The sequence below is a fragment of the Nicotiana sylvestris genome, chromosome 8, assembly GCF_000393655.2.
Source record: "Nicotiana sylvestris chromosome 8, ASM39365v2, whole genome shotgun sequence".
NCBI lineage: Eukaryota > Viridiplantae > Streptophyta > Magnoliopsida > Solanales > Solanaceae > Nicotiana > Nicotiana sylvestris.
Genome location: NC_091064.1, coordinates 138,228,143 through 138,242,013, shown reverse-complemented (window position 1 = coordinate 138,242,013; position 13,871 = coordinate 138,228,143). Strand labels below are relative to the sequence as shown.

The 13,871-nt window shown below is 39.0% G+C and overlaps 1 protein-coding gene across 1 annotated transcript; it reads left to right on the top strand.

Annotated features, from left to right (window-relative positions):
* The first annotated feature begins 8,170 nt into the window (after nt 1–8,170).
* Nucleotides 8,171–8,503, top strand: LOC138875734 (uncharacterized). Its single transcript, XM_070154597.1, has one exon. It carries the CDS (start codon nt 8,171–8,173, stop codon nt 8,501–8,503), a length of 333 nt encoding a protein of 110 aa, XP_070010698.1.
* The last annotated feature ends 5,368 nt before the right edge of the window (nt 8,504–13,871 follow it).

Genomic DNA, 13,871 nt, shown 5'->3' with positions numbered 1-13,871 from the left:
ATGGTATTCCGGGAGATCCCCCTACACTTAATATTTACTTTGGGACTACGGAATGGTATTTCGGGAGATCCCCATGTTCTGTATATTTACTTTGGGACTATGGAACGGTATTCCGGAAGATCCCCCTGCACATTTATGTTTGGAACTACGAGACGGTATCTCGGGAGATCCCCTATTGTTATCTCCGTGTTCTGGGTTGTTGTCTTTCTATGATTCCATTCTTGTTAGATTTTCGTATTTATTTTTACTGCGATATATCAGTCTGTCTTATTTCATTATGTTTATATCAGTAGGGCCTTGACTTGACCTTGTCACTACTCGACCGAGGTTAGGCTTGTCACTGACTGGGTACCATTATGGTGTACTCATGTCCTTCCCTACACATCTTCCCTGCACATGTTTTCGTGTGCAGATCCAGATATCGCTTATCAGCCGCATTTTTAGTGAGACGAGGCAGCTGTAGAGACTTCAAGGTATATTTGTCGTGTCCGCAGACCTCGGAGTCCCTATTAGGTAGAACACCCCATGATTCCAAGTATATTAGGAGAAATTTGCAGATACATTTGACCTAAATTTCAGCAAATTTATGAATGTAACTTGTGATGACCTTTGCCAACTCTTGTTCCACAACTTGCTTGCCTTCAAAATGTAGAAAATGAATATCATACGACTAAAATAACTCATAGAATAACCTCCTTATCATGTTAAGAACCCTAGTCTCACCCCAAAGTACATGTTATAACATTCCAAACTTGTCGACTTTTGACGAAACTTATTTTCTTCAATTGGTTTAGCTTCTAAGATTTCCAACCCTCTTGGTACTCGTTATTCATGATCTTAAATATTTGTAACCTCCAAGGTAACATGATTAACTTACTTTATTTGCTTCCAAATATAATCTCATTTCCGAGCTTACATCAATGACTTACGACGTACTCTCACGTATGAAAACTTGGGGTGTAACATCATTCCCCCTTTGGAACATTCGTCCTCGAATGTTGACTGATGCGTTTATCAGTTTCATAAACTATGGCTCTTACGAATAATTTAATGCTCATCTTTCTATCTAAGCAACTGTTTCGTGAATAAATCCAAACACTTGGGCATTCCCCCCTTTTAGGCCTCTTTGTCACACCATGACATGTGGTTTGAATTCTTCCAACATCGTAACATTTGATACCTTATGTCATGCAGTATGTACGACTGTGTCCTTGTATGAGCGCCTAGCGACTCGTTTTCTCTTTTTCCTCCATCTTTTAGCCAATCTCTAAGCCTCACTTTATGAACATATACAGAATTATGACAAGCTGTCCCTCTAGGCATCTATAGGTGTACTGATGTCTTTCGCTTGGTACTTTATCGAACTTAAGACTATTTCTATCTCTTGTTTCATAGCCTTGTATATCTATCCTTATGGATTTACTACATCTAAGTAGGTTATACTATACCATAAAACTTACTTCGATTTATTATTACCGAGGTTTGCTACCCAACTCCAGGTTACTCTCTCGCTGCTTATCCTATATGTATAAATCTAAGTCCTTTAGTGCTTCCTCATTATTATTCATCTAAGAATAACAAACAAATCTCATCTCGAACTTTGGAACTTGTACCCATCTATTGTTTATTCACCTTAATGTTGATCTATAATCTATCACTGATAACTTGCAACCTCTTACGTAATACACTGTCACTAGGGCTCACATCTTATCGGGGAACATATGAAGTGATTTTCCTGATCCACCTAGGGATAATACTATACTTCAATAACCGTATTTCATTGCATCACAACGCGATTCATCTTATGGGGGTATTCTAATCCAGTGCAATTAATGAAATCCCTTTCTCGTTAAATTGTTACTCAATCAAAGGCCTAAGTATCATCCTCTTATCTATTACAATTAGACCCTTATTCTACTGCCAGTGCAGCATTCCATCTCTTCTAAATGCACCTAGTCTCAGACTCCTCTGTGTTCATTCAGGCTGTACCGAGCTTTGTATTACATATGGAAATCATCAGCTCCCTTGTTTTGATGGGTTTAATCCCGAGGACATACATATTCTCGTCACCTTCTCACTCACCTTTTCATATCCTTACTCCTATCTACCTAAAACCTTGTTGCTCTACAATACTTTACCTTAGGACCTACACCGATCTATTTATACTACTCGCAACCTTCCTTTAACTTGCTAGCACCATAAATTTCCTTTCGTGCCTTCTCAGTTGTCCTTAAATGTAAGCAATTACTTTTGCTGGTCGTTCTATCACTTGTTGCATGAATACTTGGCTTGTCTTTTTGCCCACGAATACTATAATTTCCTGTACCTCATATGATCTCAAACATCACCTTTGATGGCTTTTTTTTACCATTCATTAGCCATGATAGGTGCCACTTTCTTATGGAGTGTATACAATATTGTAGTGAGACTGTTGTTACAGGATAATTTACTCTTTAGCTCACTATGCTTAGGTGGAAACCTTCTTCCTTATTTCCTCAGCTAGTCTTTCATTGTAGTACTTAGGGAGACCTTCTGGCTCTTGTAAAGTTGCGAGCTTGATATATCGTACACCCGAAGGTAATTTTCGTTATTCTTACTCGCCCATAATAATCCTTAGTTACATAAATTTATGCCTTTGTGCTCGTAGGGTTACTTCTAAGCTCAAATTTTTATTGTCTCCTTAGTGGCACTCTCTCTTATTTTTATAAACCTTAAAAATGGTACCTTTAATTGCCTCAACTCCTATCTAAATTTTTTTCAAATGATTGCGATCTCGTATCTGCGAGACTGAATTCACTATGCTGCGGTTCACCACATTTATCTTGCATGATCTATTGATTTATCTGTGACCTCTTGTCTAGCCATAACTGGGCTCTTCCTAAATCAACTACTAATTAATCGTTGGTCCATTCTCATATATATATATATATATATATATATATATATATATATATATATATATATATATATATATATATATATATATATTCTGCATAATCCCTCTTGGGATATATCCTTTGTCTTAACTTATCTCTCGCCACTAGCTCCTAATGTATCAAGTGTCCATTCACACTTATTTATCAATAACATCCTGGCCGGAAACTTTTACTGCCTCTCCCCGGTGTCGTGCTTGTATAATGTTCTGGAGTCGCAACATATCTACAGGAACTGAATAAATGCAACATCATCCCTTTCTCCATTTTACCACATTCTTTCTTTACCATTCCATAGTTAACTGAACCGCTTAACTCCGACTTAATACCATATCACACCATATTCCCCCCTTCAGGGGAGTACTAAGATTTAGTACTACGACGATCTACCTATACTTGTTTTACCTTTTCATATTCGGCGTCTTTTCACATTATCAATGAACCTTAATCACCTTATGGTAACCTTCTGTACCAGGGATAACTAAATTTCTTACGCACGAAGGTGACACCTACGGTAACTGGCACACTTAGTCCCTTAAGATTAACTCTGCTCAGAGTGCTTGCTTTAGGTAAGCGACTTCCTAAATAACCTTTAAAGGTTATTCGTCTGTTGTCTATTCTATTATTGTTGGAGCACGATCTTTGAAATTCTCACGATGTCGACCATTATCAAATCCTCCGGTCCCTAATTCATGTTCGGTTTTATCTTGTTCACCAGCCCATACTGATTTTTATTACTCTGGGGTCTAACCTTTCCTCCTGGTAATCACGTTGAAGTCACCAACTCATTTCTCGAAATAAAAATATGATTTTATGGCTTATACTCTTTTATTGCCTTAAGGCTTGTCACCTCTTGTATTTTCCTTCACTTTGACTATAGACTCTGTCATCGTGTCATATTTTGATTTACTGTTATCACCCCTATATCACATCTTACTCATGATGCTTCATTTATTTTCTTCTTATTCTCCGGATAATATTCTTTTTGTCTATCACTTTATTCTGAAAACTTCAACAAAAAGTTCTTTCCCTATAAGCTCCCCTAGCTTCATCTCATTAGAATGCCTAACATTCTTTTTTTTTTACTCGGGGCTAGAGTCATACTAAGGTAAATATTTGTCCCTTCTAGGATCCCACTGCCTATATTCTGAAATTTTTGAATATTCCAGTATTCGTATCTGATTGTACTACTCTAGAGTTCACCATCTGGGTGTCTTAGAAGGATATCTTTTACCACATTTGTACCATCTTTCGGAAACATTGGTTAATGATAACAACCTATCCACAATTTTTGGGTTACTCTAACTCCAACTGGATCCTGATATCCCATCTTTCTCTTAAATAATATCTGTTAGCTCCCATAGAACATAACTGAGATGGGTGTGGCCAATTGTACTTACCTCTGTCATTGATGAAGGTACCAAAATGCTTATATTTCTCTGCCTGATTTGAAAATATTGATAATCTTCATTATCTGGGTGCCTCGTACCCCTCTTCACCTTACTTCTTTTACTTGTTAAAACTTGTATCTAGCTTCTGAATTCCTCATAGATTTTCACCATATTCGTGAATAGATATCCGTGCCTTAAGGCTCCTTATTAAGAAGCATACACATCTTAGTACACACATGATCTGTTGAAGACCTCATATTTACTCATCATAAGCATGATGTGAAATCGAGTTCCTCTGACTCAACTCTTCCACATCCACATGCAATCTCTTACCAACTGTCTTTGTGGATGTAGGTATCGTTGTATTACGACTAAAGTCGAATTTAGGAGTTTGAATTCTTACAACTGAGCTCTACTGCACGATCTAGAGTAAGAAGAAAGAGTGACAGACCTAAATGCCCTGTAGCCTCCTGCTGATAAGTGTGGTGCACTACACACCCATAAACAAGACTCTACTAGACACGGCTTGTAGACATAGGACAGAACTGCTCTGATACCACTTCTGTCACGACCCAAACCGAAGGGCCGCGACGGGCACCCGATGCCTTACTCAACCGAGTACCAACGTAACATATCTTTCTTATTATGTTATCATGAGTAAATGAGCTAGAAAACCCGTCATGAGATAACAAGAATAAAATATAAGGGAATACTCAACATATGAAGACCCAACATGATATACAAACTAATATATGTAACATACGGGCCTATAAGGCCGACATGACCATTAGTAAACTCGAAACATAGGCCGACAAGGCCATACAATTATCCATACACCTGACATCTGTCTACAAGCTTCTAAGAGTATATAAAATCTGATAGGGCCCCGCCACACCAATCGATACATATCCAAAGCATACTGACCAAATAGGCAACTCCGGAGCAAGTGGAGTGCACCAACACCTTTGCTGAGCTGATAGCCTACTAGGAGGATTGTCAACATATCAATCGAGACCTGCGGGCATGAAATGCAGTGTCCTCAGGCAAAAGGGACGTCAGTACGAATAAAGTACCGAGTATGTTAGGCAGGAAAGCTTAAACAAGAACAGTAATGTAAAGAGAGATATAGAGGAGATACAACCTGTAACATCTGAGTGCCTCTGGGGGTTACTGATATGAAATTCATAATACATATATATACATAAACTTTTTAAAACATTCGCCTCTGTGGGTATCATCATCATCATATCATACCCGGCCTCAAAGAGGACTCGGTAAAAGTGTAACCGACCATCATAAGGTTCGATAGAATCGTACCCGGCCACGTGGAGCTCGGTAAACCAACTGATCAGTGGTTGCACAATAGGTGTCATACCCAGCCGACTATAGCGCTGCTCGGTAGAGTAAAATAGATACATATATATAATGCATGCTCAACTCATGGAATCACCTTCTAAACCTTTTGGAGTGACTTAAGAGAACTATGGACATCCATACCCTCAATATGAACCTTAGTAGGATTCAAGGATCATACACACTTGCTTAAAATAATTTTATAAGGAAAGAACAACATGGACAACCTTAGTTGCTAGGAGTAGATCCGTTATGAAGTAGCGTATTCATTTCACTTTAGATCATGCCAAAAGAAAGAAGAAAGTGCCTTAACATACCTTAAACCCGTTGAGTCCCTAATCCCTTCCAAGCAACTCTTCAAACAAGTCAACTCAATCTATCATAGTATAAGGAGATTCAAAATCAGTGTTGAGCAAAGGCTAAGTCTATAACTTAAGCTAGTAGCTCGTTTACGTAAATTTGGGCAGCATCTCCCTTGTAACAAGGGCCTCCTCCAATACCATATACCAACAACAATTACCAGAGCAATCCATCAATACATAATTATCAATATCAAGACACCATATAACAACAACAAGTCACAACTACATTACGACGAGCGGCAAGCTCCGATTGGAATCCGTATACCCCTTATCAATCCTTATAGACTTCTTACTTCAACATAAAAGTATCATTAACATGATAATGAAGTCATTAATCAATGATTCCAGCCTTATACCATATATTTATAACAACGAAAATAATCCACAACTTCAACTATCCTCAATTAGCAACTTTATTCACTAGTTCATGTCTAGCCCATCCATTTAACTTAATCAACATCAAGATAACCTTAGGCACAAGAAAGATCACAATATACATACCTTATACAGTAACTTCAAGTCAAAATCCAAGTTATATTCAGTTTACAACAACCCTTAATAGCAATACAACACCATAGAAGTGACTTAAGCTAATCCAAGTATTATCTTGTAGTTTATCATCCTAACAACTTAACCAACATACAAGCAAGCTTAAGCACAATTATTAGGCTGTTATACTCACCTTATACAGCATCAACAACTTGGAATTTCATCCAAATATAGCCTACAACAATCCTCAATGACAACACAACCTCAAAGAGGTGTTGTTCTTCACTAGAACTAAGTTTTGATGTTGAAATATGGTGTAATCACTTTGGAATCACTTCAAACCCTTGTGGTATATGTTTAGGAGGGTTAGGAGAGGTTTGGAGACGAATGTTAGTTGAAAAATGAGAAAAAATAGGCGTCCAAATCGTTTATAAATTGAAGTAGGTCAACCACCGCCTAAGTGGGTCTCATTGGGAGCTGCTTGCGCGGTCTTGAGAAAACGCGAATATATCTCTACTCCGATATCGTATTGACGAACGGTTTAATGAGTTAGAAACTAGACTCGTAGACCTTCAATTTGGTAGGTAGAACACCCCATGATTCCAAGAATATTAGGAGAAATGCTCAGATATATTTGACCTAAATTTCAGCAAATTTATGAATGTAACTTGTGATGACCTTTGCCAACTCTTGTTCCACAACTTGTTTGCCTTCAAAATGTAGAAAATGAATATCATACGAATAAAATAACTCATAGAATAACCTCCTTATCATTTTAAGAACCCTAGTCTCACCCCAAAGTACATGTTATAACATTCCAAACTTGTCGACTTTTGACGAAACTTATTTTCTTCAATTGGTTTAGCTTCTAAGATTTTCAACCCTCTTGGTACTCATTATTCATGATCTTAAATATTTGTAACCTCCAAGGTAACATGATTAACTTACTTTATTTGATTCCAAATACAATCTCATTTCCGATCTTACATCAATGACTTACGACGTACTCTCACGTATGAAAACTTGGGGTTTAACAGTTTGAGCCCGGCGAGGCTAGGTTATACAATACTGATTTGGTGAAAGATGCCTTTGATAAGGTAAAGCTTATTCAAGAGCGACTTCGCACAGCACAGTCTAGACAGAAGAGTTATGCAGATCAGAAAGTGCGAGATTTATCATTTATGTTGGGCGAGAAAATTCTCTTGAAAGTCTCGCCGATGAAGGTATCATGAGGTTCGAAAAGAAGGGCAGCTAAGTCTGAGGTTTATTGGCCTATTTGAGGTATTGAGGTGAGTTGGGGAGGTTGCTTATGAGCTTTCTTTGCCTCACAGTCTATCGGGAGGATATGCTCAAAGCATGTGTGATTGATTTCGGAGGGTAGTGGGATCGATTCTTACCATTGGCTGAGTTTGCTTATAACAACAATTATCATTCCAGTGTCAAGATGGCTCCATTTGAGGCTTCGTATAGCCGGCAATGTCGTTACCCCATCGGTTGGTTTGAGTCTAGCGAGGCTAGGTTATACGGTACTGATTTGGTAAAGAATTCCTCGGATAAGGTAAAGTTGATTTAGGAGTGACTTCGCACAGCTCAGTCCGTACAGAAGAGTTACGCGGATCAGAAGGTGCGTGATTTATCATTTATGGTGGACGAGAAGGTTCTCTTGAAAGTCTTGTTGATGAAGGGTAACATGAGGTTCAGAAAGAAGGGAAAGCTGAGTCCGAGGTTCATTGGTCCATTTCAGGTGTTGGAGCGAATTAGAAAGGTTGCTTGCAAGCTTTCTTTGCCTCCCAGTCTATTGGGAGTTCATCCGGTTTTCCATGTATCTATGCTCCGGAAGTACCATGCTGACCGGTCACATGTGTTAGATTATAGCACATTTCAGCTAGATGAGATCTTGGGTTATGAGGAGGAGCCAATTGTCATTGTTGACAGGCAGGTCCACCAGTTGAGGTCTAAGAAGATTTTACGATAAAGGTCCAGTAGATGGGTCAACCAATCAAGGAGGCAACTTGGGAGACCGAGAAGGACATGCGGAGCAAATATCCACACTTATTCATCATTCCAGATATGATTCTAGACCCATTCGAGGACGAACGTATGTTTAAGGTAAAGAATGTAATAACCCAACCGGTCATTTTGCTATCACGACCAAATTCCCGCTATAGGTCGTGAAGGCGCCCAACATCGTCATTAGGCAAGCCAACAATGAACAACCAACTTAATTATTTATTTTATTATATTTGAAATCATGAATCTAATAAGATAAAAAGATTAATGCATTAAAATCGTAGATATATATAATTTAAATAAAATATAAAGTAAAAGTGTGTCAATGTTAAGCAAATCCATAAACAAATTCTAGAACATCCCCAAGACCCGGTGTCACAAGTGCATGAGCGTCTGCTAAAGAGTGCAATAATATTACAACATCGTCTGGAATAGAAAATAGACAGGATAAAGTAAATAAATAAGATGGACACTCTTAAGGCTACGGTGCGTAATATAGAAAAGAGCTCACCATAAAGTCCCCTCAGTAGTTGCACCTACGCGCTAGGATAACCACCAAATGAACTTGCCATATCATGTACGTTTAGTGCAGAAGTGTACATAAATCAGCGCGTACCCAGTAAGTATCTAGCCTAACTCCGGAGAAGTAGTGACGAGGGATTGACATCGACACTTACTAATGGTCTAATAAACCAATATGATTAAATCATAAATAGATATGAAACACAACAGTAATAACGTGATAAAAACTATAACTATCATAATTCTCCTACATTTCTTTTGACGATATAAATCTCTCAAATGTCATATGCTATCTCAACAGATCAGAAATATCAACTGTAATCTCAAACGGATAAGGAATACCATATAAATGCCAGGTCTCAATAAAAGGGGGGAATCTCATGAATATCTGAACTGCTAGTTGTATCACGCACGATTATGTCGAGGTCGTACAGCCCTATCCAGAGTGGTGTGTACATTGTTGAATGTCGACCAGCGCGAACCAGAGATGCATCTCAATATACTGCCGAGGCATTCAGTCCGATCCACAAGAAAGGAAGAAACTTATCGAATTACGAGTCATGTGTTTGCAACACAGGTGCAGGAACATAAAGTAAACATGACTTTTACCATGTATCGAATAGCTCGGCCTTATATATTCCCAAATCGATTTCAGTTATAAATTCAAGTAATTAAACTAGCACATTGAGTTCAAACAATTTCAGATATTACATTATAAAGTCCTAAGTCTACCAGGACATATACATGCTTTTAACTACGTACGGAATCTCGTCATCACGTGCGTACGTAGCACCTACAACTAGTATCACATAACAATTTAATACCTATAAAGTGGTTTCCCCCTCACAAGGTTAGACAAGAGACTTACCTGACTCCGATGTTCCATAACCGGCTCAAACTCCTCTCTAACACCTCAAACTGATGCCCATCAATCCGAAACTAGTCAAACAACATGCAAACCAACAAAATATACTCCACACTCATAATAAATAAATTTATAAAAATTCCCAACTCCGCTCGAAAAGTCAACAAAGTCAATCCTCGGGCTCACGTGTCTGGATTTCGCAAATTTTCGAAGATAAACTTTACCCATAATACACAAACTCAAATATATAATTTATCTCCAATTCCATGTCCAATTTCGTGGTAAAAATCCCAAAAATTCAATTTCTATGTTTTTCTTCAAATCTCACAACTTTCACCAATATTTATGTTCAAATCCATATATAATTCATGTATTTATCTCACAATGTGCACAAACCACTTACCTTATGATGGATGATGAAAAACTCATTCACGATCGCCCAAAATTTGCTCCAATGGAGGAAATGAGATAAAAATGAACCCAAGCCCGATTTCTAAACTTATACACTGCCATGTGACCTTTCATCATGAACGCAGCACTGCCCTCACATTCGCGAAGCTCAACAAACTTTAGACACAAAACTCTTCTTCGTGAACGCGAGACTAGTCTTGTAAACGTGATGCTTTACCAGGCTTCACTATCACGAAAGCGTCCACTCCATCGCGAAGGCGAAGGCCAATTTCCTCCACGCCAGCTTCCTTATCACGAACGCAAAGATGACATCACGAATGTGTAGCATTGCCACCCAAATATTCGCGAACGAGAGACACCAGTCGCGAACGTGAAGCACAAAATCTCAGCAGCCAAAAATCCTTCTTCGCAAACGCGTGAATCCCTTCGCGTTCGCGAAGAACAAAACTAGACACTAGCACCAGCAGAAGAAAAACATGGAGAAATGATCTAGAACCACCCCGTAACTCACGTCGGGCCCCCGGTGTGATGACCCGGCCAGTCGTCTTAATAATTAATGCCCGATACCCTATTAACTATTTTTTCCAAGTTTAATTTTGATATTTAGATTTGACGGGATGTTCGGTGTCGAGTTTTGGGACACTTAGTCCCTAAATGAGAGCTTAAGTGTTGGAAAGTTGACCGTAGTCAGAACAGTGTGAAGACGGCCTCAGAATGGAAATTTGATGGTTCTGTTATCTCCGTTGTGTGATTTCGGACTTAGGGGCGTGTTCGGATTGTGTTTTGGAGGTCCGTAGCTAATTTAGGCTTGAAATGCCGAAAGTTGAATTTTTGAAGTTTTCCGATTTGATAGTGATATTTTGATTCGAGGGTCGGGATGGAATTCCGGAAATTGGAGTAGCTCCATAGTGTTTAGTGTGATGTGTGTGCAAAATTTCAGGTCATTCGGACGAGGTTTGATAGACTTTTTGATCGAATGCGTATTTTTAGAGTTTTTGGAATTCTTAGGCTTGACTCCGATGAAAAATAGGTATTTTGATGTTGTTTTGAGCGTTCCAAAGGTTGGAACAAGTTTGAATGATGTTTTAGGATTGGTTGGCAGGTTTGGTTGAGGTACCGGAGGCCTCGGGGGTATTTCGGATGCTCAACGAACCACTTTTGGACTTGGAAAGACAACAGATTTTCTGCTGTTGTGTTGCAAAGAAAACATTCATCGTGTTCACGATAGGGTCTCGCGTTCGAGTAGAGCATCTGGGTGAAGCAGCTGAAATGTGCTTCGCGTTCGTGATGTTGTCCCGCGTTCGCGAAGGTAAGGACACGTTGGTCTTCGCGTTCGCGACATGGTCCTCGCGTTTGCATAGGGTCTGCTCATGTAAGCTACCCGTTCACGAAAGAGGAATTTGGCCAGCAGGACTTTTGTGCATTGCGTTCGCGAAGAAGAACGCGCCTGGTTAAAATTTCAAATCGAGGGTTTTAGCCCTTTTTTATCAAAACTTAAGCTTGGGAGCTCGGATTTGAACGAGATTTTGAGGAATTTTCAGAGATATCGATTGAGTAACGATTCTTAACGCATTTTTGCTTGTAACCCATTAATCTAAACATGAATTCATCCTTTAATTTCGGAATTTGTATGAAAATTGGGGAAAAGTTCTTAGACCAAGAAATTGAGTTTTAATTGGGGATTTGACATCAGATTCGGATAATTTTGGTATGGTTAGACTCGTGAGAGTGTGAGGATTCTGAAACTATAAATTTACTCGATTCCGAGACGTGGGCCCGAGGGGCATTTTGGTCATTTTACCTAGTTTCGTGTATTAGCTTAGAATTTCTTTGTAGAATCAGTTACTTGAAGTGTTATTTACATTATGAAATTGAATTGAATAGATTTGGGTCATTTGGAGTCAAGTACTCAAGGCAAGAACGTGGTCTTGGGTTGATTTTTGAGCCGGTTCGAGGTAAGTGGCCTGTCTAACCTTGTGTGGGGGACCTTCCCCTTAGGATATGATATATTTGATAATTGAAATGCCTTGTACATGAGGTGACGAGCGCGTACTTGAGCTAATTGTTGAAAATTCGGTTTTTCCTTAAGTATTTCAATTGAGTTCTTTTTCCTGTTTTATTTTACTTGTGAATTTAGCATGTTGCTAGTTTAGAAAAGCGTGTTTAATTGACTTAATTGCCTATTTGCTTAAACTACCTTAGTTGCATTACGTGAAGCATGTTAAGCTAGAATTAACTGTTTACTTGGTACGAAATTTAGCTTAAATGGGGTATTCTTGTGTTGCTGCTGTGTGTTTTTACTTTGGGACTACGGGACGGCATCTCGGGAGATCCCCTGTACGTATTTATGATCTGAACTGAGGTGCGAGATACCAAGAGATTCCTTGAATGTATATTGAGGATACCAAGAGATCCCTAGCATATATTGAGGATACCAAGAGATCCTCGGGATACCGAGAGATCCCTAGCATATATTGAGGATACCAAGAGATCCTCGGGATACCAAGAGATCCCTAGCATATATTGAGGATACAAAGAGATCCTCGAGATACCAAGAGATCCCTAGCATATATTGAGGATACCAAGAGATCCTCGGGATACCAAGAGATCCCCGGTTATCATCCTTGTTATGAGTGGTACTTCCTTGTGGTTTGCCTTCATCTCTGTTTCTGTTATTGTACTCTTATTATCTTGTATAGATTCTTACTGTAGATTCTCAATTGCACTACTTATCTTATCTTGTCATCTTTATATTTTATTTAACCTTAGTAGGGCCTTGAACTTCCTCATCACTACCCAACCGAGGTTAGGCTTGGCATTTACTGAGTACCGTTGTGGTGTACTCATGCCCCTTCTGCGCATATTTCTCATGTGCAGATCCAGCTACCACTACTCAGGCCTATCATCCTTGAGGAGGCAACTTCTCTAGAGACTTCGAGGTACATCTGTCGCGTCCGCAGACCGAGAAGTCCCTTTCTATTCCTGCTTTTTAGTATGTAGCCCTTCTGTATTTTTCTATTCTTATTAGACATTCCGGAGTTAGAGCCATGTAGTATTGATCTTAGCTTGTGATTTGTGGGTTTCCGGGTTTTGGATTTATGTTTTGGTATTGAGAGTTGAACATGGTGTATGTCGACCGGCACATTTAAACATTGTTACTGCTTTATTTCTGTTTTAAATTGTTTACTTTCGCAAAATTTTGGTTTTTCTTTCACAAATTACGCTTACCTAGTCGTAGAGACTATGTGCCGTCATGATGGTTCATGGAGGGCGAACTGGGGTCGTGACACCCGGGTCCCCGTCCAATCACACCAACAAGTCCCAATACCTTATTCGAGCTTATCCAAAGTCTTTAAATGCCACGAATAAAATCATAGTCACGAATCGATGATCAAAATTCTTTTTCAACTTTCAAACATTCAAACTTCGATGAACGCGTTTGAATCATATCTAAACATTCCAAATGTCGCAAAACTTTACGTACAAGTCATAAATCATGATACAAACCTATTCCAAGACTCAAAATCCCAAACGG